The sequence below is a fragment of the Rattus norvegicus genome, chromosome 4 (genome assembly GCF_036323735.1).
Source record: "Rattus norvegicus strain BN/NHsdMcwi chromosome 4, GRCr8, whole genome shotgun sequence".
In the NCBI taxonomy this organism is placed as follows: Eukaryota; Metazoa; Chordata; class Mammalia; order Rodentia; family Muridae; genus Rattus; species Rattus norvegicus.
The window spans coordinates 174,369,067-174,396,709 of NC_086022.1; the positions used below are offsets into that span (position 1 = coordinate 174,369,067).

Sequence of the window (27,643 nt, forward strand, 5' to 3'; positions counted from 1 at the left end):
TTTCTACATGAGTCCTGCAGAGTCAAATTCATGTACTAAAGCCTGTAAGACAAACACTTTACCAACTGATCTATCTCCCCGATTGAGTCTCAGGAGCCCAGGAGGACTATGAATCTCACTAGGTTGTAAAAAATGACCTTGAACACCTCACGATCCTCCTGCTCACAGCTCCCTAGTATGTCGGATTTACAGTCATGAGTCACCACACCCAGGATGTTCTTTAAACTCAGATATTTCCTCTCCTGACAGATTGGAATCTGCGTTAACTGACAGTTGGCTCGGCTTTTGAGCAGCGATATGAGAGGTCAAGATTGATGGGGAAACTTCTATTAATAAACTCCAATATTACTTTGTACTTTGTATACCACAGCGTGAACCGTTCTGACATCCTCCTGAGGGAGAGATCTGGCTGAGGAATAGCTGTGCTGTTTGCTGCTTTAAGCAATCCTAATAGTAATGACTTCCCTTCATTTGTCAGGATAATACGGTAGGAAAGGAATATCCCCAAATGAAAACAGATGACTCCAACGCGTGCATTCACTAGTCATTTCACAGCTCGTGGGCATGGCAACCCGCTATATCTAACTGAACTCGGAGTTTTTACAAAGTTCCATATAAAATGGACTCACTTCGAAGGGCCAATCAGAGTCAGTACTCATGCAGCTAAAAAATGTCATATTCCAATAAAGCTAGATTGCTTTTAAAAACACACTCAAGATCTAATATAGCAAATACACAAACAAAAATTGGAAGAAGTTGCAGCTATGTTGTAATAGAAAGTAAAATTTATAGTATGTTCTAAGATGGGAAGAAAGGTATACGCGGACTAAACAATAAAAACCGAGAAGAAAATCACATTTATTTTGAAAATTAACTTTAAGAAACACATGGCCCGCACTGGCTCTGAAACATTCTGGGACCTAACAGTCGCCCTCCATTGACTGGTTTTGGGGAATTACATCTTCACTTTACAGATGAGTGTGTTGATACAGCATAAACCATATTCAAGTGCGGAGAAGAGAGGCTGTGGCCAAAATGGACATCAGATCTGGTTCAGAGTTAGAAGTCAGTTGGACAGAGACTTCAGGGTGTGTCATAAACGTGCGGAGAGACTCCAAGAACAAAGTTTGTGCTTGTGTGCCAAAAAGATTTCCTGTATACCGTATGACACATATGAGAGGGAAATTCTATCATTAGATAGAATAAGGCACTGGGTTTGTAGGCGAGGAAGCCAAGTGAGTTCAAATTACTGAGTTCATAAAGAAGCATGGGGACAAATGAATCACGGCAGACACAGAAGTAAGTTCTGGTCCTGCCTCAGTGTTCGTATTATACACCCATCTTTGAAGCATGAACAAAACACACGACCTAGCCAGCCCAGCATGAGCACGCTAGAGGAAGGAGCCCTTGGCTACAGTTTGCCAAGGCTCTCAAGCTCTTTCTACACACACTGCACCAGTTCTGGACTCCTGTAAGTTTGCTGAAATCATCTCTCTCTGACACCTCAGGAATCTATAAACATTTCCATTGCTTGGAGTGTGCAACAAACTGAGGAGTTCTGTCGGGTATGAGCGTGGGAGTGAACAGCCTTACTTTCGCTTTTTAACTGGACTGTGGCATAAAACTCTTCTTAAACCCAACCTCCGTCTCTCTCTCTCCCCTCCCCCTCCCCTTCCCCCTTCTCTGTGTGCGCATGCGCATGTGCCTGAAAAAGGGGAGAGGAAGGGAGGGAGAGAGAATGTATTTGTGACTTAAAAAGAAGACATGAACATCTTTAGGAAGAGACCTTGGCATTCATCTTCATATAATCAGATTCCCGTGAGGCTGATGAGACCCCTGTGTAGACCAGGGACCGCCAAGCCTCTACAGAGGCCAGGTCGATCTCAATAAGGTCCCAAAGGACATCAGTGACTGCCATTGCCGTCTGTGTCTCTGCCCACATTAAGTATGAGCCTTTGGGAGCTGCTTACAAGAGGGAGGAAGGAGAGGTTTAGGAATGGGTATGGTGGGACCATCAGTCTTGAATTTTTAAGCAAAGACCCAGTGCCTGAAGATTAATAGTGACACATCAGGTGGTGATTTTTGTTTTCGGTTGCAAGTGGGAGTTAATTCGATTTCCAAGTGAGTAAAACTGTCTAGGGCTTAATAATACCACTTCATCGATCACAAACATTGATGATGATATTTTTGTGTGTGTGTGTGCAAGGATTCTCCCCTGGGGCATAGTTGAACTTTACAGACCACCTGCCTTCATTTATTTTCCTAACTCCAAAAGCATAACTAAGACGGAGAAAACAAGACTATGCAAAGACAAATCCTGTAATGTTTGCTGTTATCGTGTAGCAATTAAAACTATCAGACATATTATTAATATTCCATTGAAAAGCTCATGCTATTTCCCATGAAGCCTCTCTAGTCCCTCTGTAGTCTGTCTTTTGGTGGTGCTGGTGCTGGTGTTGGTGTTGGTCGTGATTCTTTTTGTAACTGATAAAAACCAGTCTTCCTTGCCTCTCACTGCAGGCTGTCAAGTTTGAGTGGAGTCTCGAAAGTCCCTTGGTGGAACTCCTGCTTCATCGATCCTTGCAAAGCATCCGAGTGGCTCACCGCCTGTTCTGGTAAGACTGGCACAGGTCTGGGTCCCCTTAAGGTGTCTGTTTCACTCAGCGGGGTATGGAGGAGATCCCTTTACCTAGGACTGCTACCGTCATTGACTTAAAATTCTGCTAACTTTGGATCGTCTACAACTCTGTTTCAAACTTCGTAGATGCCTATCAAAACAAGTTACTCACATGTGCGTCTGCTCAACACGAATAATTCGTATTTTCTTAGAAGACTTCTTCATTTTCCTTTCTTCCCTTCATTTTTTCCACACTAGCATACAAAGGAATGGGTTTTATTATGGCATTTTCACACACAGCATCGCTAGGCTTTCTCTTTGTTCCTTCTCCTCCCTCTGCTGCTCTCCAGAGTACCTCTGCCTCCCTTTCTGGTGATTCTCTTCTAGTCTTCTCCCTTCTGTTCTCTCATCACTTACCTTTCGACCCCTTTCTTATCCCCATAAACCCCTCTCTGCCTTCACAGTTACACAAGATACACACACACACACACACACACACACACACACACACACCCAAACATGGATTCCACAGGAGGATGCAGTATGCAAGAATTTTATGAGTTTTTGCCTCTGTGTTCATCAGGGAGATTGTCCTTGTTTTGTGTATTGATTTGACTTGTCAAAGTCCAGTTCTGTTGTTGGGCAAATTCTGACTAGTAGAGTCTATTCCGTTACCCTCCTTCTTCTATTTTGTGGAACAACTTGAGGTGTGCAGTATTACCTCTCTCCCTTCAAGGTTGGGTCAAACTGAAGTGAATCAATCTGCTTTGGGCTTTCGATTTGTGGGAAGAGTTTATTACTGCCTCAGGGGCATCTAGTGGCTGTGTTTCCTACTTCTGGCTTTGTGTGTCATTCGATGAGCTTTTCAGTGTCAACATTTCTATTTGCTTTATTGTTTTTAATTGAGATATCAATTTTCTTGGTCAAGTTTTCTTCTGTGTTGCCAACTTCCCATTATATCATAATGTTCTCTGACTTCTTTCTCCATGTGGCTGACTTTCCTATCAATCCTCCCTGGATTGAATTCATGAGCTTCTTAGTATCCTCAATCAGTTCATGGATCATTTTTCATCAGGAGACATTTGCGAATTTGCCGCCTGGTATTTGGCTTAGTTTGGTGTCTGTAAGTCCCGCACTTGAGGTGTGACCATTTTTGAAGATCGAGTGGCCCTGCTCTCCCATTCTTGGGAAGGCTCTGGTGTGTTGAGAACTTTGCATCTGATGGTTTGGATAGTGCTTATGGTTTCATTAGGAGATCACTGGAGTAGCCTGTTCTTAAGGGCTGGATCCCTAGATTTGCTCAGTGAAAATAAAGCAAATGGCTGTGTCAGCATCAAGAGTGAGTTGAGGAATATAAAGGGTTACACTCTAAAAATCAACTAAAGTCCACCATTACATCACCAAGGACCATGGACTAGAAAATGGGAAGACTATGACAGAATGGCTACAAGTTACTATTGGTAAGTAAAAGGGTAGTGAAAGAACACAATAAAGAAAGGAGGCCAGCCACACAGAGGGGAGAAACAGAAGAAGGCTGTGCTAAAGGGAAGAGAAGATGTGTAGGAAGAAGAAAGAGAATATAGATTTGGGATTAAAAGAGAGAAGGAAATATCAGATGAATATGAGAAGGAAAAACCAAGACCAGAGTTTCAAAACCACCACACAGAAGCATTCTGGTGAAGTTCACACAGTAAATGCAAAACGAGAAGAAGGAAAGAACAAACAGAAAGAGAAAAGGCTGGCCAATGATAAAAGAATCTATAAACCAAATAACATGAGTGCATAAGGGAATAAGAGATTTTCAATTATATAAAAATATTAAGGATCATAAAGTGCCAACTATTCAAAAAAAGAACAAAAATAAATGTATGGAAAAAAAGAGAAAATAATATAATAATAACTATTATTATTATAAGTGGTCATTTCGAGTAATAAAAATTAGAGACGTCATGAGAGGGGGCATAGTTGCACTTGTGGTCTTCCCTGTGGTTTGTGACCCTGCTTAGACTGTATTGACCAAGTCTCCAAGGTCTACCAGAGGTAACTTCTCACTGCTGCCTTCCCTTCTTTGATTATCGCCAGCCTCTGCGGCCACTGGTGACTTTATAATCTGTGACTTTGATGGATATTATCACTCTCATGAGACTGGCCAGCTCATTCCCCTGGAAGGGCTCCTGTGATGAAGGAGAGCGCCTCTCACATATACTGCTATAGAAAGCAAGCAGAGCATTGAGATTTGTGCAGGCAGAGAGCCAGGCTGACTTCCAAGCCCTGAGAGGTATGAATCAGGGCTCGAGGAAGCAGCTGTGGGTCGGAAAGCACACTGCAGAACTTCAGCTTCTGAGGTTTCACAGAGAGAGAGAGAGAGAGAGAGAGAGAGAGAGAGAGAGAGAGAGGGAGAGAGAGAGAGAGAGAGAGAGAGAGAGAGAGAGAGAGAGAGCGCTCTGAAAGCTCATCTTCCTTCCGGCCTTGACAGGGCTGTCAATTTCCAGTCAGTCTCAGTTGATGAGATCTGCTCCTGACAACCAAGGGAGGGCCTGCATTTTTCCCAGTATCCTTCACTGCCTGAGCCAAGCCACCCAAGTCTTGCACCTTTCAACTTGTCAACCTACCTTCCTGATACCTACAACTGCATCTGAGAGAGGCGTGGAACCTCATTTCATACCAGAGAACAGGAGGCTCTACTTACGGAGTGTATAAAGTCGGGTGTACTTTACGATTTTGCATACCCAGGTATCAGCCCAGACTGGCACGTATGCAGATTGAACACAGGAGTTTGTTTGTTTGTTGTTTTTTGTTTGTTTGTTTGCGCATGCGTGAGTGTGTGTCTGCGCATGCTTGTGTGTTTTTTTGTTGAGAAAAATGCATTTTTATTGGATATTTTTTATTTACATTTCAAATGTTATCCCCTTTCCTGGTTTCCTGTCCATAAACCCCCTATCCCATTCCCTCCCACTTCTTCTATGAGGGTGTTCCCATCCCCAACCACTCACCCCTCCTGCCTCCCCACCCTGACATTCCACTACACTGGGGTTCCAGCCTTGGCAAGACCAAGGACGTCTTTTCCCATTGGTGCTCAACAAGGCCATCCTCGAACACAGAGTTTTTAATAACCTAAATTCACGTCTCTCCCTTCCTTTCTTCACCAGCTAAGGAACCAGAGGGCACGAGTTTACATGACTCCAGGTCTTCCCTTCCCACCGCACTGTACATCTGCCCACTTCTTCGCCGGGACCCTGTCTGAGTTCATCCCCTCTCTATGTTTCACACTGTTGAAAGTTTATTAGGTCCGTGACTCCATTGTCTGCAGATCCCTAGGCAACCTAGGCAGTTGGTAATTTTTCATTCTAAACTTTTAGTTTCACCTGGAGGGGGAACTAGACTAATGGGACTGAGGTTGCTAGGCTAGCGCCCCTGTGTGGGAGCTGGACTAGAACAGAGGTGGGGGAGCTAGAATAGCACATTTTGGGAGAGCAGCGAGACTACCATAGCTTAGAGAGGAGAGCAAGACTAGCAGGCATGAGCTGGGTTCTCCTGTAGACTGATCATTTGTAGCTGGACCTCAAAGCACGTTGGAATACGGACTGTTAATACCTTTTACTTCTTGCTGGTTCCAGAGCCATCTCCTGCCCTGGGACTTTGGCATATTAGACTAAGGCTTTCTGACTGGGGGTTATTGCTTTCTCTCAGCCCTCTCCTTCCTTCCTGTCTCCTGGGTTAGGTCACTTTTAGAATATAACTTGTTTAAGATAGTCCCCGGGCCTCTGTTCCTGAAGTAAAGAAGAAAAGTATATGTTTTCTATTTACTGATGACCTATCCAACATGTGCACAGCTGTGTGGGGGCTCCTATGGGCTGTGTACTTGTCCCGAGGGTGAGACCACCAGCGTTTTTACATGAAGGCCTTCTGGTCTACCCCTTACCTCACAGAGTTGGAGTTGGTTGTCTTGGACTGGTTCCTTGGATAACCTGTCTTCTTCTCTGCCAGTCTCTCTCTCTCTCTCTCTCTCTCTCCCTCCCTCCCTCCCCCCCCCCTCTCTCTGTGTATGTGTGTGTGTGTGTCTGAGAGAGAGAGAGAGAAAGAGAGAGAGAGAGAGAGAGAGAGAGAGAGAGAGAGAGAAAGAGAGAGACTCTGTAGAATTAAATCCTACTTTTTTATATTCTGACTTGACTTCTTCACTGTATCCCACATTGGCAGCTTCCTGTCAGCCATCTTGCCCAGAGAGAAAGCCGTTCTATTCATGAGTACGTTGACTCATAACTTTCAAACCCTTCATTTTCTATAATTTCTATCATTAAATAGCAAGCTAAATCTAGCCAGTGTTGTAAGACGGGTGGTAGATTTTGTGGCTGTGTCTACTCAATGAAGACTTCCAGAAAAAATATAAGTGTGGAACTGTGCATATTTAGGAAAGATGTAGGGCTTTTTTAAATGCTTTTATGTGATATAAATTTCAAGCAATGGCTTGAAATTCTCTCTGTTCAAAAGTCCTAGACTGCTAAGACTTTCCTAAGCACAGATTTAGAGTATTAGCAGCAGAGAAACAGGAATTACTGAAGAGATTATGAAATGTCTCCCTATTACCTATTGTTGAGCCTGGAGTAGTGTCTCCATGGTTTTTTTCCTTCCTTTCCTTTGTAGACTGTATAGTTCCAAACTCATAGCACAAGTTTTTAAGAATTATACGTGTTGGGGGGCTGGAGAGATGGCTCAGTGGTTAAAAGCACTGGCTGCTCTTCCAGAGGTCCTGAGTTCAATTCCCAGCAACCACATGGTGGCTCACAACCATCTGTAATGGGATCTGATGCCCTCTTCTGGCCTGCAGGTGTATAGGCAGGTGGAACACTCAAATACACAAAATAAATCGTTAAAGAAAAAAGAATTATGACTGTGAATGGTCTAGTAATATAATAGAAAGAGGATAATATATCATATTATATAATATAGTTCATATATATTATATATATATATATTTAAGTATAATATAATTAGTCCTAAAACTGTGTGACAGCATTGTCCACTTGCATCACTTGCTATGTTAGAATAGTAGCTAACTGAACAAAGTCAAGCCAACACCATTTTGCAGAATCATGTTTTCTGCTTCAAGTTGAGTTCTTCATATTGATATCACTCTTCCCCCTTAAAGGGTTCAAGATTCACAGAACCTTGTTGGGGGCAACATTTCATTTCCTACTCATTTCATCTTCAACATCTAATCTAAGAGGCAGAGTGCTTCCTCCAGCATGAGACTGCGGTGAGACATGAGATGCTTGGCTCTTCACTGAACAGACTCTTATCAAAGTGCTAATGGCGGATATACTTTGTGGTGTTTCCTGACACCCTCCAGCTGGGACTCCATTAAGCTCACTCTTTTCTTGACTTGAAGTTGTTTCTTAATATGCATTATTAAAATGAGTGCATGTTAGGTAATCTCAGGTTTGGTGCTTGAGTTGAAACACAGATGTCTGCAAAAGATAAAAAGCATTTTTTTAAAAAAAGTAAGGCTATTAAAAGTTAGAATAGAATATCCAGACTTGTTCTGACTGATGAGTGATTTTTCAGGGAAGTGTGCTACCTCACCTGCTGACACACTGTGACAGCAGCGTCCCGTGAAAGGTCACAGTGACTTCAGACGAAGTTGTAAATCAATGTCATGTTTACGAGCTCACAGAAATACAGCTATGTCTGCTTCTCACTGTGATGATAAAAGAACCAATCATGAAACTCGTTTCTCTTACTATCAACTCAAAAAGAGATAGAAGGAACAGAGGATGTAGATGACAGAAGGACAGACTGCTGGCTTCTGAGAGACAAGCTCGTGGAAATATAGAAAGAGGGAAATGGACACAAGGAGATTTAAGGATTTCATCACCCTTTTAGAACAAGCAGAAATTAAAGAATCCCAAAGCATGGATGGATGAAGCAGGAAAAGAATGTGATTGTGTTTAAAATCACATGGTTCTGAAGGGAGGTAGTTACTAGCGTCGTGCCAGGGAATGTTCTGTGCAGAATAATTGAGTTAAATTTCAAAGACTCAAGCTTAAACTCCTCTGACAAAAGCAATGTCCTGAAATATAAACAAACGAGAGAGAAGGACACACACACGCACACACACACACACACACAGAGAGAGAGAGAGAGAGAGAGAGAGAGAGAGAGAGAGAGAGAGAGGAACCCAACAGCTATCAGGGATATTTTTCACTTGTCCAAGTGGCTGCTTCTCCAAACTCTAGGTGTTTAAAGCTGAAGTCAGTGCCTCTCCCCTGTTCACCCAGGCCTTGGAAGAGTCCGTCCCTATCCCACCCTCACATAGCCCTTCCTTTAGCAAGTCCTGTAACTCTCTACACTGCAGCAGCTCTCCCTTCTCCACTGTGCTCACTCACCATTGTCCAAAAGTCACCTCACTACATGCACACATTCCTGTCATGAAAATCACTGTGACCTCGACATCGATGTGTGAAGAAATGGATCTGTGGCTACTCTGGAGCTGCTCTACTGGACGAATGAGTGTGGGATAGGCAGAGGATGTCTGTCGGACCCAAGGAGTAGATGGGACTTACATCTCTTGTGGCTGTGACACAGCACCTGTCAGAAGTGATCACATTTCAAACCCGTGAGCCTCTTCAGGACATTTTAATAGTTAATAATGTGGACTAGGACATTCAATGATAGGGAATAATTAGAAAGCTTTGGGTCGGGAAAATTTTAAGTCTTTTTCACTCCCCAACATGGAAAAGGAGCATATTTGGGTTAATGCCTACTCTTGACAGAATAATTAAAATTATAGGAAATCAAAAATCAGTGTCCTTTCCATTTGGAATAGGAAGCATTTTGGCTACCGATGAAGCGTTGGCTGGAATGGTGTGCTGCTTAGATTTTGATTCACTTGACGCAAGCCTAGACATACTTGGGAAGAGGAAATCTAAATTTAGGAATTGCCTACATCAGAATGGCCTAAGTCCATGTCTGTGAAGCATTTTCTTATTGCTAACTGGTATGGGAGAAATCATCCTTCTGTGGGCACTCCCTAGGTAGGCATCCTGGACTATTTTTAAAGGTCACTTGAGCAAACTGGGGAAGGCTAGCCATCAAGATGCATTTCTCCGTGGTCTCTGCTTCAGCAACTAATCCAGATTTCTGCCTTGAACCCCTGTCTTGACTTGGCTCCATGATAGACTATAACCTGTGAGTGACATTAACCCTTTGCTCTACCAACTTGATGTTAGTCAGCAGCAAAGAAGCAAACTAGGACAAATTATGACTCCCAAGTGGACATGACCACTTCTTAACCCTGAGAAACTGAATTATGGCCTTATCTGAAGATGGAAATAAGAAAAAAATCATTCTGTATGGCCAGGCTGGTGCTGTGACCAAGACTTCATAAGAGTATGGAAGGTACTCTTGTAGAACAGCACCAGCCACCTTTCCACTCATGTGACTCCAACTGAGTGATCTCCAGGACGGCCGACCTGAGTCTAAGTTTGTGTGGCTATAGTTTACAGCGCCGTGCCTCAGAGCAAGTATAATTTCAGATACTCGATGTGAAGAGCTCAACTTTCTCCCTTTAAGACAGAGCAGCCTGGGGTGAAGCTCCGATTTAAACCCTTATCAGAATTATATATTATTGTTTCAGGGTTTGTTTACGGGAGCTGTACTTGGTAGTTCGCAGACATTCAATAACTTCATGGTGTATGAATGACTTCAGTTGTCTGGGCCCAAATGTGCAAGTGCAGACTTCTGACAGAAGGGGGCAGAAGAGAGCTGCTGGAACAGAAGACTAAGAAAAGGGTTTGGGCAACTTCAGGGGACTGACCAGGAGTGTCACCAGTGAAAGCAGACCTAGGAAAGAGGACATGAACAAGTCAGAGACTGGCATCAGGGATTGGGACTTGGGAAGAAACGCATAGTGTAGACCAGATAGGAAAATCAGAATGAACTAAGTCATTTGGTGTGACTACTAAAAAGGACTTTCCAGACACCACCTGGGATTAGATTTAGATGTGAGTTTGTTATGGTATCTGTCATATTGCAAAAAATCTCTCTCTCTCTCTCTCTCTCTCTCTCTCTCTCTCTCTCTCTCTCTCTCTTCCCCTCCTCCCCTCCTCCTCCTATTCCTCCTCCTCCCCCCTCTTCCCCCCTCCCCCTGTGTGTGTTTGTGTGTTTGATGCATACTAAGACCAGGGGGCCATGTTGAATGTCTTTCTCCATCATTCTCTACTATATCTGGAGAGAACAGAGTCTCTCACTAAATCTGGGGCTTGATCATTCAGCTACACAGGCTGGCCAGCAGGACACAGGAACTCTACTATCTCCGACTTTCCAGTGCTGGGGTTGGAGGTTTACTCTTTTTTTTTTTTTTATTAACTTGAGTATTTCTTATATACATTTCGAGTGTTATTCCCTTCCCCGGTTTCCGGGCAAACATCCCCCTCCCCCCTCCCCTTCTTTATGGGTGTTCCCCTCCCCACCCTCCCCCCATTGTCCCCCTCCCCCCAACAGTCTAGTTCACTGGGGGTTCAGTCTTAGCAGGACCCAGGGCTTCCCCTTCCACTGGTGCTCCTACTAGGATATTCATTGCTACCTATGAGGTCAGAGTCCAGGGTCAGTCCATGTATAGTCTTTAGGTAGTGGCTTAGTCCCTGGAAGCTCTGGTTGGTTGGTATTGTTGTACATATGGGGTCTCGAGCCCCTTCAAGCTCTTCCAGTTCTTTCTCTGATTCCTTCAATAGGGGACCTATTCTCAGTTCAGTGGTTTGCTGCTGGCATTCGCCTCTGTATTTGCTGTATTCTGGCTGTGTCTCTCAGGAGCGATCTACATCCTGCTCCTGTCTGCCTGCACTTCTTTGCTTCATCCATCTTGTCTAATTGGATGGCTGTATATGTATGGGCCACATGTGGGGCAGGCTCTGAATGGGTGTTCCTTCAGTCTCTGTTTTAATCTTTGCCTCTCTCTTCCCTGCCAAGGGTATTCTTGTTCCCCTTTTAAAGAAGGAGTGAAGCATTCACATTTTGATCATCCGTCTTGAGTTTCATTTGTTCTAGGCATCTAGGGTAATTCAAGCATTTGGGCTAATAGCCACTTATCAATGAGTGCATACCATGTGTGTTTTTCTGTGATTGGGTTACCTCACTCAGGATGATATTTTCCAGTTCCAACCATTTGCCTACGAATTTCATAAAGTCATTGTTTTTCATAGCTGAGTAATATTCCATTGTGTAGATGTACCACATTTTCTGTATCCATTCCTCTGTTGAAGGGCATCTGGGTTCTTTCCAGCTTCTGGCTATTATAAATAAGGCTGCGATGAACATAGTGGAGCATGTGTTTTTTTATATGTTGGGGCATCTTTTGGGTATATGCCCAAGAGAGGTATAGCTGGATCCTCAGGCAGTTCAATGTCCAATTTTCTGAGGAACCTCCAGACTGATTTCCAGAATGGTTGTACCAGTCTGCAATCCCACCAACAATGGAGGAGTGTTCCTCTTTCTCCGCATCCTCGCCAGCATCTGCTGTCACCTGAGTTTTTGATCTTAGCCATTCTCACTGGTGTGAGGTGAAATCTCAGGGTTGTTTTGATTTGCATTTCCCTTATGACTAAAGATGTTGAACATTTCTTTAGGTGTTTCTCAGCCATTCAGCATTCCTCAGCTGTGAATTCTTTTTTTTTTTTTTTTTATTAACTTGAGTATTTCTTATATACATTTCAAGTGTTATTCCCTTTCCCGGTTTCCGGGCAAAATCCCCCTCCCCCCTCCCCTTCCTTATGGGTGTTCCCCTCCCAACCCTCCCCCCATTGCCGCCCTCCCCCCATAGTCTAGTTCACTGGGGGTTCAGTCTTAGCAGGACCCAGGGCTTCCCCTTCCACTGGTGCTCTTACTAGGATATTCATTGCTACCTATGGGGTCAGAGTCCAGGGTCAGTCCATATATAGTCTTTAGGTAGTGGCTTAGTCCCTGGAAGCTCTGGTTGCTTGGCATTGTTGTACTTTTGGGGTCTCGAGCCCCTTCAAGCTCTTCCAGTTCTTTCTCTGATTCCTTCAACGGGGGACCTATTCTCAGTTCAGTGGTTTGCTGCTGGCATTCGCCTCTGTATTTGCTGTATTCTGGCTGTGTCTCTCAGGAGCGATCTACATCCGGCTCCTGTCGGTCTGCACTTCTTTGCTTCATCCATCTTGTCTAATTGGGTGGCTGTATATGTATGGGCCACATGTGGGGCAGGCTCTGATTGGGTGTTCCTTCAGTCTCTGTTTTAATTTTTGCCTCTCCCTTCCCTGCCAAGGGTATTCTTTTTCCTCATTTAAAGAAGGAGTGAAGCATTCACATTTTGATCATCCGTCTTGAGTTTCGTTTGTTCTAGGGATCTAGGGTAATTCAAGCATTTGGGCTAATAGCCACTTATCAATGAGTGCATACCATGTATGTCTTTCTGTGATTGGGTTAGCTCACTCAGGATGATATTTTCCAGTTCCAACCATTTGCCTACGAATTTCATAAACTCGTTGTTTTTGATAGCTGAGTAATATTCCATTGTGTAGATGTACCACATTTTCTGTATCCATTCCTCTGTTGAAGGGCATCTCGGTTCTTTCCATTTTCTGGCTATTATAAATAAGGCTGCGATGAACATAGTGGAGCACGTGTCTCTTTTATATGTTGAGGCATCTTTTGGGTATATGCCCAAGAGAGGTATAGCTGGATCCTCAGGCAGTTCAATGTCCAATTTTCTGAGGAACCTCCAGACTGATTTCCAGAATGGTTTTACCAGTCTGCAATCCCACCAACAATGGAGGAGTGTTCCTCTTTCTCCACATCCTCGCCAGCATCTGCTGTCACCTGAGTTTTTGATCTTAGCCATTCTCACTGGTGTGAGGTGAAATCTCAGGGTTGTTTTGATTTGCATTCCCCTTATGACTAAAGATGTTGAACATTTCTTTAGGTGTTTCTCAGCCATTCGGCATTCCTCAGCTGTGAATTCTTTGTTTAGCTCTGAACCCCATTTTTTAATAGGGTTATTTGTTTCCCTGCGGTCTAACTTCTTGAGTTCTTTGTATATTTTGGATATAAGGCCTCTCTCTGTTGTAGGATTGGTAAAGATCTTTTCCCAATCTGTTGGTTGCCCTTTTGTCCTAACCACCGTGTCCTTTGCCTTACAGAAGCTTTGCAGTTTTATGAGATCCCATTTGTCGATTCTTGATCTTAGAGCATAAGCCATTGGTGTTTTGTTCAGGAAATTTTTTCCAGTGCCCATGTGTTCCAGATGCTTCCCTAGTTTTTCTTCTCTTAGTTTGAGTGCGTCTGGTTTGATGTGGAGGTCCTTGATCCACTTGGACTTAAGCTTTGTACAGGGTGATAAGCATGGATCGATCTGCATTCTTCTACATGCTGACCTCCAGTTGAACCAGCACCATTTGCTGAAAATGCTGTCTTTTTTCCATTTGATGGTTTTAGCTCCTTTGTCAAAAATCAAGTGCCCATACGTGTGTGAGTTCATTTCTGGGTCTTCAATTCTATTCCATTGGTTTATCTGTCTGTCTCTGTACCAATACCATGCAGTTTTTATCACTATTGCTCTGTAATACTGCTTGAGTTCAGGGATAGTGATTCCCCCCTGAAGTCCTTTTATTGTTGAGGATAGTTTTAGCTATCCTGGGTTTTTTGTTATTCCAGATGAATTTGCAAATTGTTCTGTCTATCTCTTTGAATAATTGGATTGGTATTTTGATGGGGATTGCATTGAATCTGTAGATGGCCATTTTTACTATATTAATCCTGCCAATCCATGAGCATGGGAGATCTTTCCATCTTCTGAGGTCTTCTTCAATTTCTTTCTTCAGAGTCTTGAAGTTCTTATTGTACAAATCTTTTACTTGCTTAGTTAAAGTCCCACCGAGGTACTTTATATTATTTGGGTCTATTATGAAGGGTGTCGTTTACCTAATTTCTTTCTCGGCTTGTTTCTCTTTTGTGTAGAGGGAGGCTACTGATTTATTTGAGTTAATTTTATACCCAGCCACTTTGCTGAAGTTTTTTATCAGCTTTAGTAGTTCTCTGGTGGAACTTTTGGGATCACTTAAATATACTATCATATCATCTGCAAATAGTGATATTTTGACTTCTTCTTTTCCGATCTGTATCCACTTGACCTCCTTTTGTTGTCTGATTGCTCTGGCTAGAACTTCAAGAACTATATTGAATAAGTAGGGAGAGAGTGGGCAGCCTTGTCTAGTTCCTGATTTTAGTGGGATTCCTTCAAGTTTCTCTCCATTTAGTTTAATGTTAGCAACTGGTTTGCTGTATATGGCTTTTACTATGTTTAGGTATGGGCCTTGAATTCCTATTCTTTCCAGGACTTTTATCATGAAGGGGTGTTGAATTTTGTCAAATGCTTCCTCAGCATCTAACGAAATATCATGTGGTTTTGTTCTTTCAGTTTGTTTATATAATGGATCACGTTGATGGTTTTCCGTATATTAAACCATCCCTGCATGCCTGGGACGAAGCCTACTTGATCATAGTGGATGATTGTTTTGATGTGCTCTTGGATTCGGTTTGCCAGAATTTTATTGAGTATTTTTGCGTCGATATTCATAAGGGAAATTGGTCTGAAGTTCTTTCTTTGTTGGGTCTTTGTGCGGTTTAGGTATAAGAGTAATTGTGGCTTCATAGAAGGAATTCGGTAGTGCTCCATCTGTTTCAATTTTGTGGAATAGTTTGGATAATATTGGTATGAGGTCTTCTATGAAGGTCTGATAGAATTCTCCCCTAAACCCGTATGGACCTGGGCTCTTTTTGGTTGGGAGACCTTTAATGACTGCTTCTATTTCCTTAGGAGTTATGGGGTTGTTTAACTGGTTTATCTGTTCCTGATTTAACTTTGATACCTGGTATCTGTCTAGGAAATTGTCCATTTCCTGAAGATTTTCAAGTTTTGTTGAATATAGGTTTTTATAGTAAGATCTGATGATTTTTTGAATTTCCTCTGAATCTGTAGTTATGTCTCCCTTTTCGTTTCTGATTTTGTTAATTTGGACGCACTCTCTGTGTCCTCTCGTTAGTCTGGCTAAGGGTTTATCTATCTTGTTGATTTTCTCAAAGAACCAACTTTTGGTTCTGTTGATTCTTTCTATGGTCCTTTTTGTTTCTACTTGGTTGATTTCAGCTCTGAGTTTGATTATTTCCTGCCTTCTACTCCTCCTGGGTGTATTTGCTTCTTTTTGTTCTAGAGCTTTTAGGTGTGCTGTCAAGCTGCTGACATATGCTCTTTCCTGTTTCTTTCTGCAGGCACTCAGCGCTATGAGTTTTCCTCTTAGCACAGCTTTCATTGTGTCCCATAAGTTTGGGTATGTTGTACCTTCATTTTCATTAAATTCTAAAAAGTCTTTAATTTCTTTCTTTACTTCTTCCTTGACCAGGTTATCATTGAGTAGAGCATTGTTCAATTTCCACGTATATGTGGGCATTCTTCTCTTATTGTTATTGAAGACCAGTTTTAGGCCGTGGTGGTCCGATAGCACGCATGGGATTATTTCTATCTTTCTGTACCTGTTGAGGCCCGTTTTTTGACCAATTATATGGTCAATTTTGGAGAAAGTACCATGAGGAGCTGAGAAGAAGGTATATCCTTTTGCTTTAGGATAGAATGTTCTATAAATATCTGTTAAGTCCATTTGGCTCATGACTTCTCTTAGTCTGTCTACGTCTCTGTTTAATTTCTGTTTCCATGATCTGTCCATTGATGAGAGTGGGGTGTTGAAATCTCCTACTATTATTGTGTGAGGTGCAATGTGTGTTTTGAGCTTTAGTAAGGTTTCTTTTACGTATGTACGTGCCCTTGTATTTGGGGCATAGATATTTAGGATTGAGAGTTCATCTTGGTGGATTTTTCCTTTGATGAATATGAAGTGTCCTTCCTTATCTTTTTTGATGACTTGTAGTTGAAAATTGATTTTATTTGATATTAGAATGGCTACTCCAGCTTGCTTCTTCCGACCATTTGCTTGGAAAGTTGTTTTCCAGCCTTTCACTCTGAGGTAGTGTCTGTCTTTGTCTCTGAGGTGTGTTTCCTGTAGGCAGCAGAATGCAGGGTCCTCGTTGCGTATCCAGTTTGTTAATCTATGTCTTTTTATGGGGGAGTTGAGGCCATTGATGTTGAGAGATATTAAGGAATAGTGATTATTGCTTCCTGTTATATTCATATTTTAATGTGAGGTTATGTTTGTGTGCTTTTCTTCTCTTTGTTTTGTTGCCAAGACGATTAGTTTCTTGCTTCTTCTAGGGTATAGCTTGCCTCCTTATGTTGGGCTTTACCATTTATTATCCTTTGTAGTGCTGGATTTGTAGAAAGATATTGTGTAAATTTGGTTTTGTCATGGAATATCTTGGTTTCTCCATCTATGTTAATTGAGAGTTTTGCAGGATACAGTAACCTGGGCTGGCATTTGTGTTCTCTTAGGGTCTGTATGACATTAGTCCAGGATCTTCTGGCTTTCATAGTTTCTGGCGAAAAGTCTGGTGTGATTCTGATAGGTCTGCCTTTATATGTTACTTGACCTTTTTCCCTTACTGCTTTTAATATTCTTTCTTTATTTTGTGCGTTTGGTGTTTTGACTATTATGTGACGGGAGTTGTTTCTTTTCTGGTCCAATCTATTTGGAGTTCTGTAGGCTTCTTGTATGCCTATGGGTATCTCCTTTTTTACGTTAGGGAAGTTTTCTTCTATGATTTTGTTGAAAATATTTACTGGTCCTGTGAGCTGGGAGTCTTCACTTTCTTCTATCCCTATTATCCTTAGGTTTGATCTTCTCCTTGAGTCCTGGATTTCCTGTATGTTTTGGACCAGTAGCTTTTTCCGCTTTATCTTGGCAGTTGAGTCAATGATTTCTATGGAATATTCTGCTCCTGAGATTCTCTCTTCCATCTCTTGTATTCTGTTGGTGAAGCTTGTATCTACAGCTCCTTGTCTCTTCTTTTGGTTTTCTATATCCAGGGTTGTTTCCATGTGTTCTTTCTTGATTGCTTCTATTTCCATTTTTAATTCCTTCAACTGTTTGATTGTGTTTTCCTGGAATTCTTTCAAGGATTTTTGTGATTCCTCTCTGTAGGCTTCTACTTGTTTATTTATGTTTTCCTGTGTTTCTCGAAGGGAGTTCTTTATGTCTTTCTTGAAGTCCTCCAGCATCATGATCAAATATGATTTCGAAACTAGATCTTGCTTTTCTGGTGTGTTTGGATATTCCGTGTTTGCTTTGGTGGGAGAATTGGGCTCCGATGATGCCATGTAGTCTTGGTTTCTGTTGCTTGGGTTCCTGCACTTGCCTCTCGCTATCAGATTATCTCTAGTGTTACTTTGTTCTGCTATTTCTGATAGTGGCTAGACTGTCCTATAAGCCTGTGTGTCAGGAGTGCTGTAGACCTGTTTTCCTGTTTTCTTTCAGCCAGTTATGGGGACAGAGTGTTCTGCTTTCGGGCATGTAGTATTTCCTATCTACAGGTCTTCAGCTGTTCCTGTGGGCCTGTGTCTGGAGGCGTGTCTGCCTCTCTGAAGGTTTAGCTCTCACGGGATTTGGGTGCTGAGAACTGTTTATCCGGTAGGTCCCTTCAGGTTCTGGCGGTGTCTTAGACGCAGTGGTCCTGCTGCTCATGGGCCCTCCTCTACGGGAACCCAGAGGCCGTATACAGTTTCCTCTTGGGCCAGGGATGTGGGCAGGGGTGGGCATTGTTGGTGTTCTCTTCTGCTCTGCAGCCTCAGGAGTGCCCACCTGACCAGGCGGTGAGGTCTCTCCCCCATGGGGTTTGGGAGCAGAGGGCTGCTGGGGGCCGGGATCCGCGGGTTTGGGACTCCCTGTAAACACCGGAAGTGCCCGGTCCTAGAGGAATTTTGCCTCTGTGTGTCCTGAGTTCACCAGGCAGGTCTCTTGCAGCAGAAAAGTTGGTCTTACCTGTGGTCCCGAGGCTCAAGTTTGCTCGTGGGGTGCTGCCTACGAGCTCTCCACAGCTGCAGCAACCAGGAATATCTGTGCCGCACTTTCCAAGAGCTTCCATGCACCAGGGTTCCAGATGGTGTTTGGTGGTTTCCTCTGGCGTCAGAGATGTGTGCAGAGTGCAGTCTCTTCTGGTTTCCCAGGCGTGTCTGCCTCTCTGAAGGTTTAGCTCTCCCTTCCATGGGATTTGGGTGCAGAGAATTGTTTATCCGGTAGATCCCTTCAGGTTCTGGCGGTGTCTCAGACGCAGCGGTCCTGCTGCTCCTGGGCCCTCCTCTACGGGAACCCAGAGGCCGTATCGTAGGTTTACTCTTAAGTCTGACTTTGTATGTGGATGCCAGAGATTTGTGCTCAAGTCCTGGTCCTTCACAGTTAACCCATCTCCCCGTCCCCTGCATTTATAGTTAAACAATCACCTCCCACTTATTTTGATTTTGAGGATGATTTCTCGAGTAGTATGAATAAAATGAAATAGCACGAGGTCTTGTGTGCTGTGGTTTAAGGTAGGTGTGTCCCATTCATCCCCTTACCAGCTCTCTGAGTCCCTGGCTCTTGGAGTATTCTCACTTATGAGTCGCTCCTCAAGGTTAGCCATTGTCTCCTCCAACAGCTCTCCCCTGATATGAAATATGTGTTTAGAGCTTAATACTTACAAAGAATTAGTAACTTGTTCATTTATGTAACAAGTATTGAGATTCTAGATACTGTTGAATATATAGAAATGAAACAAGGTACCCCTTACCTTAAGGGAGCTCATAGGCCATCATCTCACCATTTAGGCATCAGAAGGCTCTCTGGTAGGAACAAAGGACACAACCAGCACTTCACAGTCTTCAGTTCACCTATGATTCTCTTTGTCAAACACAAGTAAACAGACAAGGTCAGATATTAAGTAAATTTTAAAAAAATGCCATGTGCTCCTGTTCTGTCAGTTTTAAACACTGACAAAGGTGTCCAAATGAATCCACAGTGGACGTGAACACTCTCTCTACTTTGATGCCTGAGTACTAAAGAGTCATTTTTTGGGGAGCTCTCCCAGTGTTGTAGAGCACACCAAATACAGAATCCATAGGAGCTTTTAAAGCCTCAATTCTCTGCTTCCGAGATCATTACATTGCCCGTAATTCACATTTTTACCTTTAGGATGTAATAAATAAAAAAATATCAGTTCACTCTGTGTAAGACAGAGATATGGCTGCCTGTCAGGTAATATTGACTTGCAAAAATTGCTGCTGACCCTGCTGTCCTAAAAAAATTATACACTAGATAGAATCTGTGCAATGAATAAGTGACTCGAACAATATCATGTCCTATCTCAGCTAACACGAAGAGGAAAAACAGTGGTCATTTGTAAGACCATAATCTGTAAAATCCATTAGCACAGTTTCCAAAGGAAGTCATCATTACATAGAAACTGTTCTCTTTTTCTCCCCCAAATTTATTTCTGTTTTATGGGACAGAGGTTTTTATGTGGTTTCTTTAATAAAAAGACATTATCAAATGCCATAGAATTCTCAAATTAATTTTATAACACCATTTAAGTCTAATTACTGCCTATTAGGTATGTCTGAAAATAAACTACAAATCAGTGCAAAAACCAGACATAGAGATTCACTTGAGTGTGTTCGTGGCTTTCATTATTTAGCCTGCAAAATAATGTCTTTCAGTTTTATGTGAGTGTTGTGTTGTGGAATGAGCATTTGTAGATACGTGCTGAACTCAGACACTGAAGCATCAACTCAGGCTGGGCTTCGCATTCTGAACTCCCGACTCTGCTCTCCTGCACTTTAGGGTTATGGAGTCATACCAGGATGTCCTCAAACAGGAATGTAGTTTTCCCAGTCATCTGAGGTCTCCCTGTCATAGTTTACACTTGGGATAGGAGTTAAGACCTTGAAAAACAGCATCATTATGTCTCTTTGTTCAATTATCCTGGTTCTGCTCTCACCAGTAACAAATGACCCATAAACTGGCATCGTGTTTAAAACCACTCCTGTCTTCCAATAGGACTTACATTTGAATTCCAAAATGGCTGGAAAATCCTAGAGTTACAGGATTTGCAACCAAATGAGACCCTAAGGACCATCCACTAGCCCAGAAAGGGATTTTAACTGGTTTAGTGGTTTATCCAATGATAATTATCTATTTGATTAAGGAATTGAGATGAAAATCTTTCCCATGATATCATAGTTCCAAATAAGGTCTCCGTTCAAGGCAATATCTACGTCCAGAAAGTACAACCAAATGGATGGATGGGTGGATAGATAGATAGATACATAGATAGATACATAGATACATAGATAGATACATAGATACATAGATAGATTCATAGATGCATAGATAATATATAGATAGGTGATATATAAACAGATAGATAAATAGATGATAAAGATATAATATATAGATAGATGATAGATAAACAGATAAATAGATGATAGATAAGTAGATAGATAGATAGATAGATAGATAGATAGATAGATACATAGATAGATACATAGATACATAGATACATAGATACATAGATACATAGATAGATAATAGATTTTTTATTAATTTAAAAGCCAGGTTAAAGAGGAAACAAACAGAACTTTGACATTTTTACCTCAAAGCTCAGAAATGTGGCTGTAATTTTAGATGACCTGAAGCATTGTTATGAGTGACCGTTTCACTTAATTCTGTGTTAAATTAAGAGAATAAGTCCCAGGATATGCTCTCTCTTGATTTGATATGTACCCCCTGTCCTTTTAAGTTACCTGTGTTTTGGAAACCAAGACTTCCTCAATCTTATCACAAACACTATTATTTAACTAAATACCAGTATACTCAAACAAACAATTAAGCCAGTTCATTCCATCGAATTACATGGTTTAGAAAATAAGTTCCTACTTTTGCCTGCTCTTGGCACTCCTTTCCTCCTTTCTGGTTGCCTTGCCCCATATGAGGGTGTTTGTCTTGTCTTATTGTATCTTGTTTTGTCTTGTTGGCTTGTTGTCTCTTGGAAGTATGCTCTCTTCTGATGGGGGAATTGTAGCTGGCAGAGAGGAGGGGGAGCTGGAAGGAGCTGGGAGGAGTTGGGGAGGGAAAATGTGGTTGGGATGTATTTTATGAAGAATCTATTTTCTTTTTCTTTTTAAATGTTCCTATAGTCTGGTTCAAAACTGGCAGTCCTGAAGCACATGCAAAATCAGTAATTAGCACCCAGTAGATGGCTGGACACAGAGAGGCCAGAGTGGGGTGCATTGGGGTGGGGAGTAAAATCTGATCAGCAGCCTAGAGCTGGAGTCACCCAGATGTGGATGGGTCAACCCTTCCCATTGTGCTTGCATCATACCCCTCAGAAACTTGAATTTGGGTAGAGAGGAAAAATTTTTAACTGTAACTGTTTATCTGTTTACTGCCCATCTACAAGATCTCATACTAATATCAATATCCCAATATAAAACATCCCAACTTTTAAAAGTCCCACAGTCGTTAAAAATTCAAACACTTCAAATTTTCCTTCTCATTAAAATAGCCAGAGTTTCTAAAATATCCAAAGTCTTTCATGTATGGGCTTCTTTAGAATACAGACGAGTTAAATTGCTTTCCTACTTCAATGTGGAATAACCAGGAAATAATAAAGTCACAGCAAAACCAATCATCAGTGTAAACACTGAGTACTTGATGTCTGCAACCTACTCATGATTGTCTGGGATACAGGATCCCCTTCTCTAGCTCCTCCCTCTGTAGTACAAATAGCTTCTCTCCTAGACTCAGGCCAGCTCCATTCCACATCTCCTGCTGCCCTCTGCCAACTTCTCATGGTGCTCTGATCTCCAAAATGTCTCCCCTGTAACTGAGGCTGCACGCTCTCCAACAGCTTTATAGCCTCTCTTAATGGACTCTGACTCTCTCACACAATGCCAAACCTCACCTTCTTTCCCTAACTCCTTAAATCCTAAGATTTATAATACAACAGAAGCAGACTCTTCCTCAGTTGCCTCTCCTGGAAGTGCCATGCTTCAACTGCTCTCTATGACCCTTCATGCCCTCAATCAGTATCATCCAGGAAATTTATACACCACCAAGTTTGGCTTCTGGCACAGGTGCAGCCTTGACTCTCTCTGAGCTATAGCTTTTGTGTGCTGATCCTAAGGAAACACTTCCCTGGGATATTTCAACCCTGGGGATGCTGCTCCTTTCTTAATCATAGCTGCTTCTTCAGCCCCAGATAACCAACATCAATTCTACTAGCAAAGAGAATGTTTTACCTTAGCAGTCCTTAGTTCAGTAATATCACATGAATGGCCTTCCTAGAGTCTCTCCTTCCCCCAAAACTTCACAAACCAGGTCTCCATTGTCTATGCTGCTCTTAGAATCTTCTTCTAAGTTTTTGGAGTAAATAGCACATTAAGCTCTGATCACTCCGTGACTCTTCTATCCCAAAGTTTCAAAGTCCTTCTACAACCTCCATCCCTCTTAACATGGTCAGATCTATTAAGCAAACACCCTATAATCTCAGTACTGACTTCTATCTCTCGGTTTTTCTTATTATGATAAACAATAACAAAACCATGACCAAATGCAATTTGGAGAGGAAAGTGTTTTTTCATTTCCAACTTCTAGGTCACAATTCATTGCCACCAAGGAAAGTCTAACCAGGGACTGAAGCAGAAAGCACAGAAGAAAGCTGCTTAGTGGCTTGCTCCTATGCCTTGTTCTGTTCTTTCTTATATGATCCAGGATGACCTGTTCAAGGCTGGCACTGTCTACAGTAATCTGGGCCTCCTCACATCAATCATTAACCAAGAAAATGCCTGACAGACTTGCTTCTTGGCCAGTCTTATGGAGGCATTTTCTCAATTGAGAGATTCTCTTCTCAAATGACTCTAATTTGTGTCACGTTGGCATAAAACTAACCAGCAGACAGGGAACTGTGTTTGCTTTAGTTTCGGTAGCTCGAAGAATTATTCTTTCCAGTTTTATTGAGCTTTACTCTTGGATCATTGATCAAAGTTAGTCGTGGCATGATAATTCTTGGTCTTGTTGCCTTTGTTGAGATGCTAGTCAGGTACATTCACGTTCAAGTCTGCCTTTTTTTTTTTTTTGAAGAGACTTTACTTTCAACGAGGTTGAGTCCAAAGTTGCCGTGTGATACAGCAACACATCCATGCTTACAGCTGGAAGGATCAGATTTTAACCACAGACTTCTCTGGATTTTGAAATCTCAACAGGATTCTAGAATGTGGAGAGAGAGGGGATGAGGAACCATTTGTAGTTTGTCTTAGACCCTAATTCATCTCCTACCAAGAAGTCAGCAAGGAAGCCCCTTACAATAGAAGGTGGCATAGGACACAGCAATTTGATTTGGAGAGCCAGAGACATTTCTACCTACCATGCAGGTTAAACATTACAGAACAATCCAGAATTTTGACGGTCAAGTTGTAACAAAAAGAATAAAGCAAACTCGGTACCCACTTTTACATAAACTGTTTAGCATTTTTCTTAAAAACTAAATTGATCACATCAGACAAAAAAAGTCTGTTACCTACTTCTTCAGTTAAAAATAAAATCTTCACTTAAAAGAATCATCATTTTGACAGACATGCTTTTTAAAATGCCTTTAGCTTTTTGTTAAAAAAAATCTATAAATAATTCTAAGAGAGCTAACCTATTGGTACACTCTATAACTGTTTTTCTTTCTTATTATTTAGTTCAAGTATGACTGAAATTTTGGATCAATATATCCCAAAGTGAATTCTGAATCTTAACCCTCAACTGAGTCAATCTTTATAACCAATATTTTAAAAAAATAAAAATGGTTACATTCACTATCCCACTAAGATCTCCAATAGGGAAATAGAGGAAATGTTTTTTTGTTCAGTCCTGACTGTTGTTCTCCATGACTTTGTCTTGAATTGGTGGTTCTCTTCTGTTTCCTCAGCTTGCAGGTTTCCTCAAGCCTCAGACATCACATTCTTGTTGACTGCTACAGGTCGTTAATTGCTTCTCGTTGTGTTCTTCCTCACCCGCCTTCTTCTCATTTATCCTCCACATAGCTCCCATGATAAGCTTCATCTAATAAAACCCAACTTGATGTCCTTAGAATAATCATTGTGTAACACAAATTAACCACCAATTCAAAGAATGTTCAATTCTTGGCTCTTATCTACATAACCAAGTTTGATAATTCCATCTGCTTCTCTCCTGGTGATAGGGTTCAGAATTAGTAGACTATGAGGCAAAATGTAATTTTTTAAATGATACTGTTAAGCTCAAACTCCCTCCAATCTCCATCACTTTACATCTGAGCAAATGTATTTATCTTCTCAAGATAGTTTCTCAGATTCGCAGAAGACTCCTATAGCTTGATGACTTTGAATAGCCACTTTCGATAGAGTCGTTCCTTTATCTGCACAGACCTCTCTGCAGGGCAGTCCTCCAGTTGTTTTCCTATCTCTTTGAGTATCCCTCAAATCTCTGTTCCTGTACAAACCTGCAATATTATTCATTCTTAACTCAACGCGTATATGTGTTACTTTACCATCTCCCTCTACTTTGATATTTTGGGTCATAAGTAACCAAACTCCTCATTAGGTTGGCATGAAATGATATAAAAAAATTAATGATCTCGCATAACAAAATATTCTTTACTGGAATGGCTCCAGAATTTATTTTTGCAAAAATGTATTGATTTTTGTCATTAGCAATTTAGTTATCTTTTCCCTCTGTCTCTAATTGATCATCCTTGCTGTGTTGACATGGCCGTAGGCTAGTTCATATATCGCTGTACAACATCCACAGTTAGTATCATGTCATATGCTACTACAGAGCAAAATAAAATACAATGTCCCTACTCAATAGAAAAGAAACATTCCCATAAACCTCATAACACTGCTAGCCTCCCCTTTCTTGTGCTGCCTACAGGCTAATGTACCTTCACTCACAGACTTAATAAAGCAGCTCCAGATGAGATCAACTCCATTATTCTGTATGTTTGGCCTTTGTCATTCTGGTATTCAATGTCACACTTTGGAAAATACAAAATTCACTCATCCCTGGAACTGGAGGTAGCTGTGTTAAATGTAGAATTATATCATAGTCTGCAATGAAAGTCATTCAAGAGGCCCTCCATAGCAAGCTGACTGTTCAGGCCTAAGTGTGTTTAGCAGACTTAATTACTAGGCTTCTTAAAAATCCCGACCAGAAACAAAAGGCAACATTGAGGGATTTGGCAAGAAGTTCTCAGTACAGAGGCCTTGCTCAGAAGCTGCTTTCTGTCTTGCAAATAGAGTTTTTTGAACTGGGACTGAGGCTTTGGGGAGTTAGGGAACATCTGCTGTCTCTATTCCTGGTTGCTCTATCTCCCACTTTCAATTGTTTTGTGAGCTGTGGAGACTCACAGCTCTGTGTGTGTGTTGATAGGAAGTGAGCCTTTTATTTCCCAAGCTCAGTGTTACCTTTAGTGGGGATACTCCTTGTTTTTCTTCTAATTTAGGTTTTATCTAATTTACATACAATTAATGGAGTTACCGGAACAAGCTAAATTCTGCTTCCTCATCTGAAGAAGTTCATTTGTATTACTTTTATTACACCGAAACCCTGACTTGATCATCACAATTCAATCCTTGCTGTGCATAATGACTTAGAACCTTTATTTTTGCGTGGACGTATATGACTCATTCTTGACCAACAAAGAACAGCTTACACAAATACTGCCTTGTCTTGGGAGCTATGTCTGTTGCTATGCCAACAACACAGGATGTCAAGAACTGGTATCCTCTGCTTGAGCTTAGTCATCTGAAACTTGGAGATTACCCTAGTGTATTACTTTCTTCATCGAATTGGTGGCCAAGTATATATATTTCCCAGGGTGCTGTAGATGCCCTGAACTCACCACATGGTGTGGCTCCTGCTGTTTCTTTCATGTTTACAGAGGCCAATGCTAGGGAAACATAACAGAAATGTCTTGATGAATTTGAAAACTCTTAGAAGACTCTGTAGAGCTCCCATCACTGGATGCTATAAACCAAGAAAAGGAGATGCCAGTCGATGCTGCCCGAGGCTGACAGGATCTCAGAAGTCACGAGGAAACAAAACAGTGTCATGTTAGCCACCCACTCCTTTATTTACCCATTCTTCAAGTCTTTATTAACAACCACTTTCCAGTAATGAAACATCTAACATCAAAATAAAAGGCAAAAGAATGTGAGACTAAGAGAATTAGATTTGAGAAAACTTATACTTCAGTCAAAATCTTAATTCAAATCTCTACTAACTGTGTGGTTCTAGAAACCTCTGGTCATGAATGTTATTGCCTACAAGTGAAATGTAATGATCTTTAGCATTTCTATATTTATGATCTTTTTATCGTTATTCAGATAATATAGTTTCGAGTTATTTAGAAAGAATAAGATGGGTTGGCAAATTTCTAGCCTTCGAGATTATGTCTTGGTGTGCTGGAGACGTGGTTCAGTGGTTAAAACACTTGCCTCAGGAGATGCAGGTGGAGAACAACTGTCTGTGACTCCAAGAAAGTTACCAGGAAGAACTGTCTGTAATTCAAAGAGATCTGATGCACTGTTCTTGCCGCTTCAAGCGACATACACACATGTAGACAAAATACTCAACCTTGAAAACTAAACTATCATGGATTGATACATGTAGAACCTTGGCAATCAATTTTGCACACTAGCTATTGATTATGCTTTGCCTTACTGATAATTTTATTAAGTTTAATAGCAAAATATGGAAAGAGTCCAGTGAAGAGAGAAGCATCACTTCTAGACAAACTCTGTCACTGACCCACCAAGAAAAGGATTTTGAAACAGAATATTCTAAGTGTCAGAACAAGTTGGGAACGTGCGTGTCATTGAGCATAGAGGAATTTAACAATCAGAGAAACCCGGCAGCGCTCACAGACAGCTTGTTGATACATGTTTTTGCATTTCGACAGCTAACATCTATTTCACCTCCCTCACTTCTGCTTGATGGTATGACAAAGGAGAAAATATGAGTTGGATTTTTCATCAGTTCCTTGGGTCTTTTAAAAGGTTAGGACAGAAGC

The 27,643-nt window shown here is 41.6% G+C and overlaps 1 protein-coding gene across 4 annotated transcripts in view; it reads left to right on the top strand.

The window, feature by feature from the left end:
- The window catches only part of Pik3c2g (phosphatidylinositol-4-phosphate 3-kinase, catalytic subunit type 2 gamma), a 367,852-nt gene that overhangs the window by 153,540 nt on the left and 186,669 nt on the right, over positions 1–27,643 (top strand). For 2 of the 4 annotated variants that reach the window (NM_053923.1, XM_039106948.2), the window contains 1 exon segment: positions 2,521–2,615. In NM_053923.1, coding sequence (NP_446375.1) covers positions 2,521–2,615 — 95 coding nt within the window. 4 annotated transcript variants of the gene reach the window in all.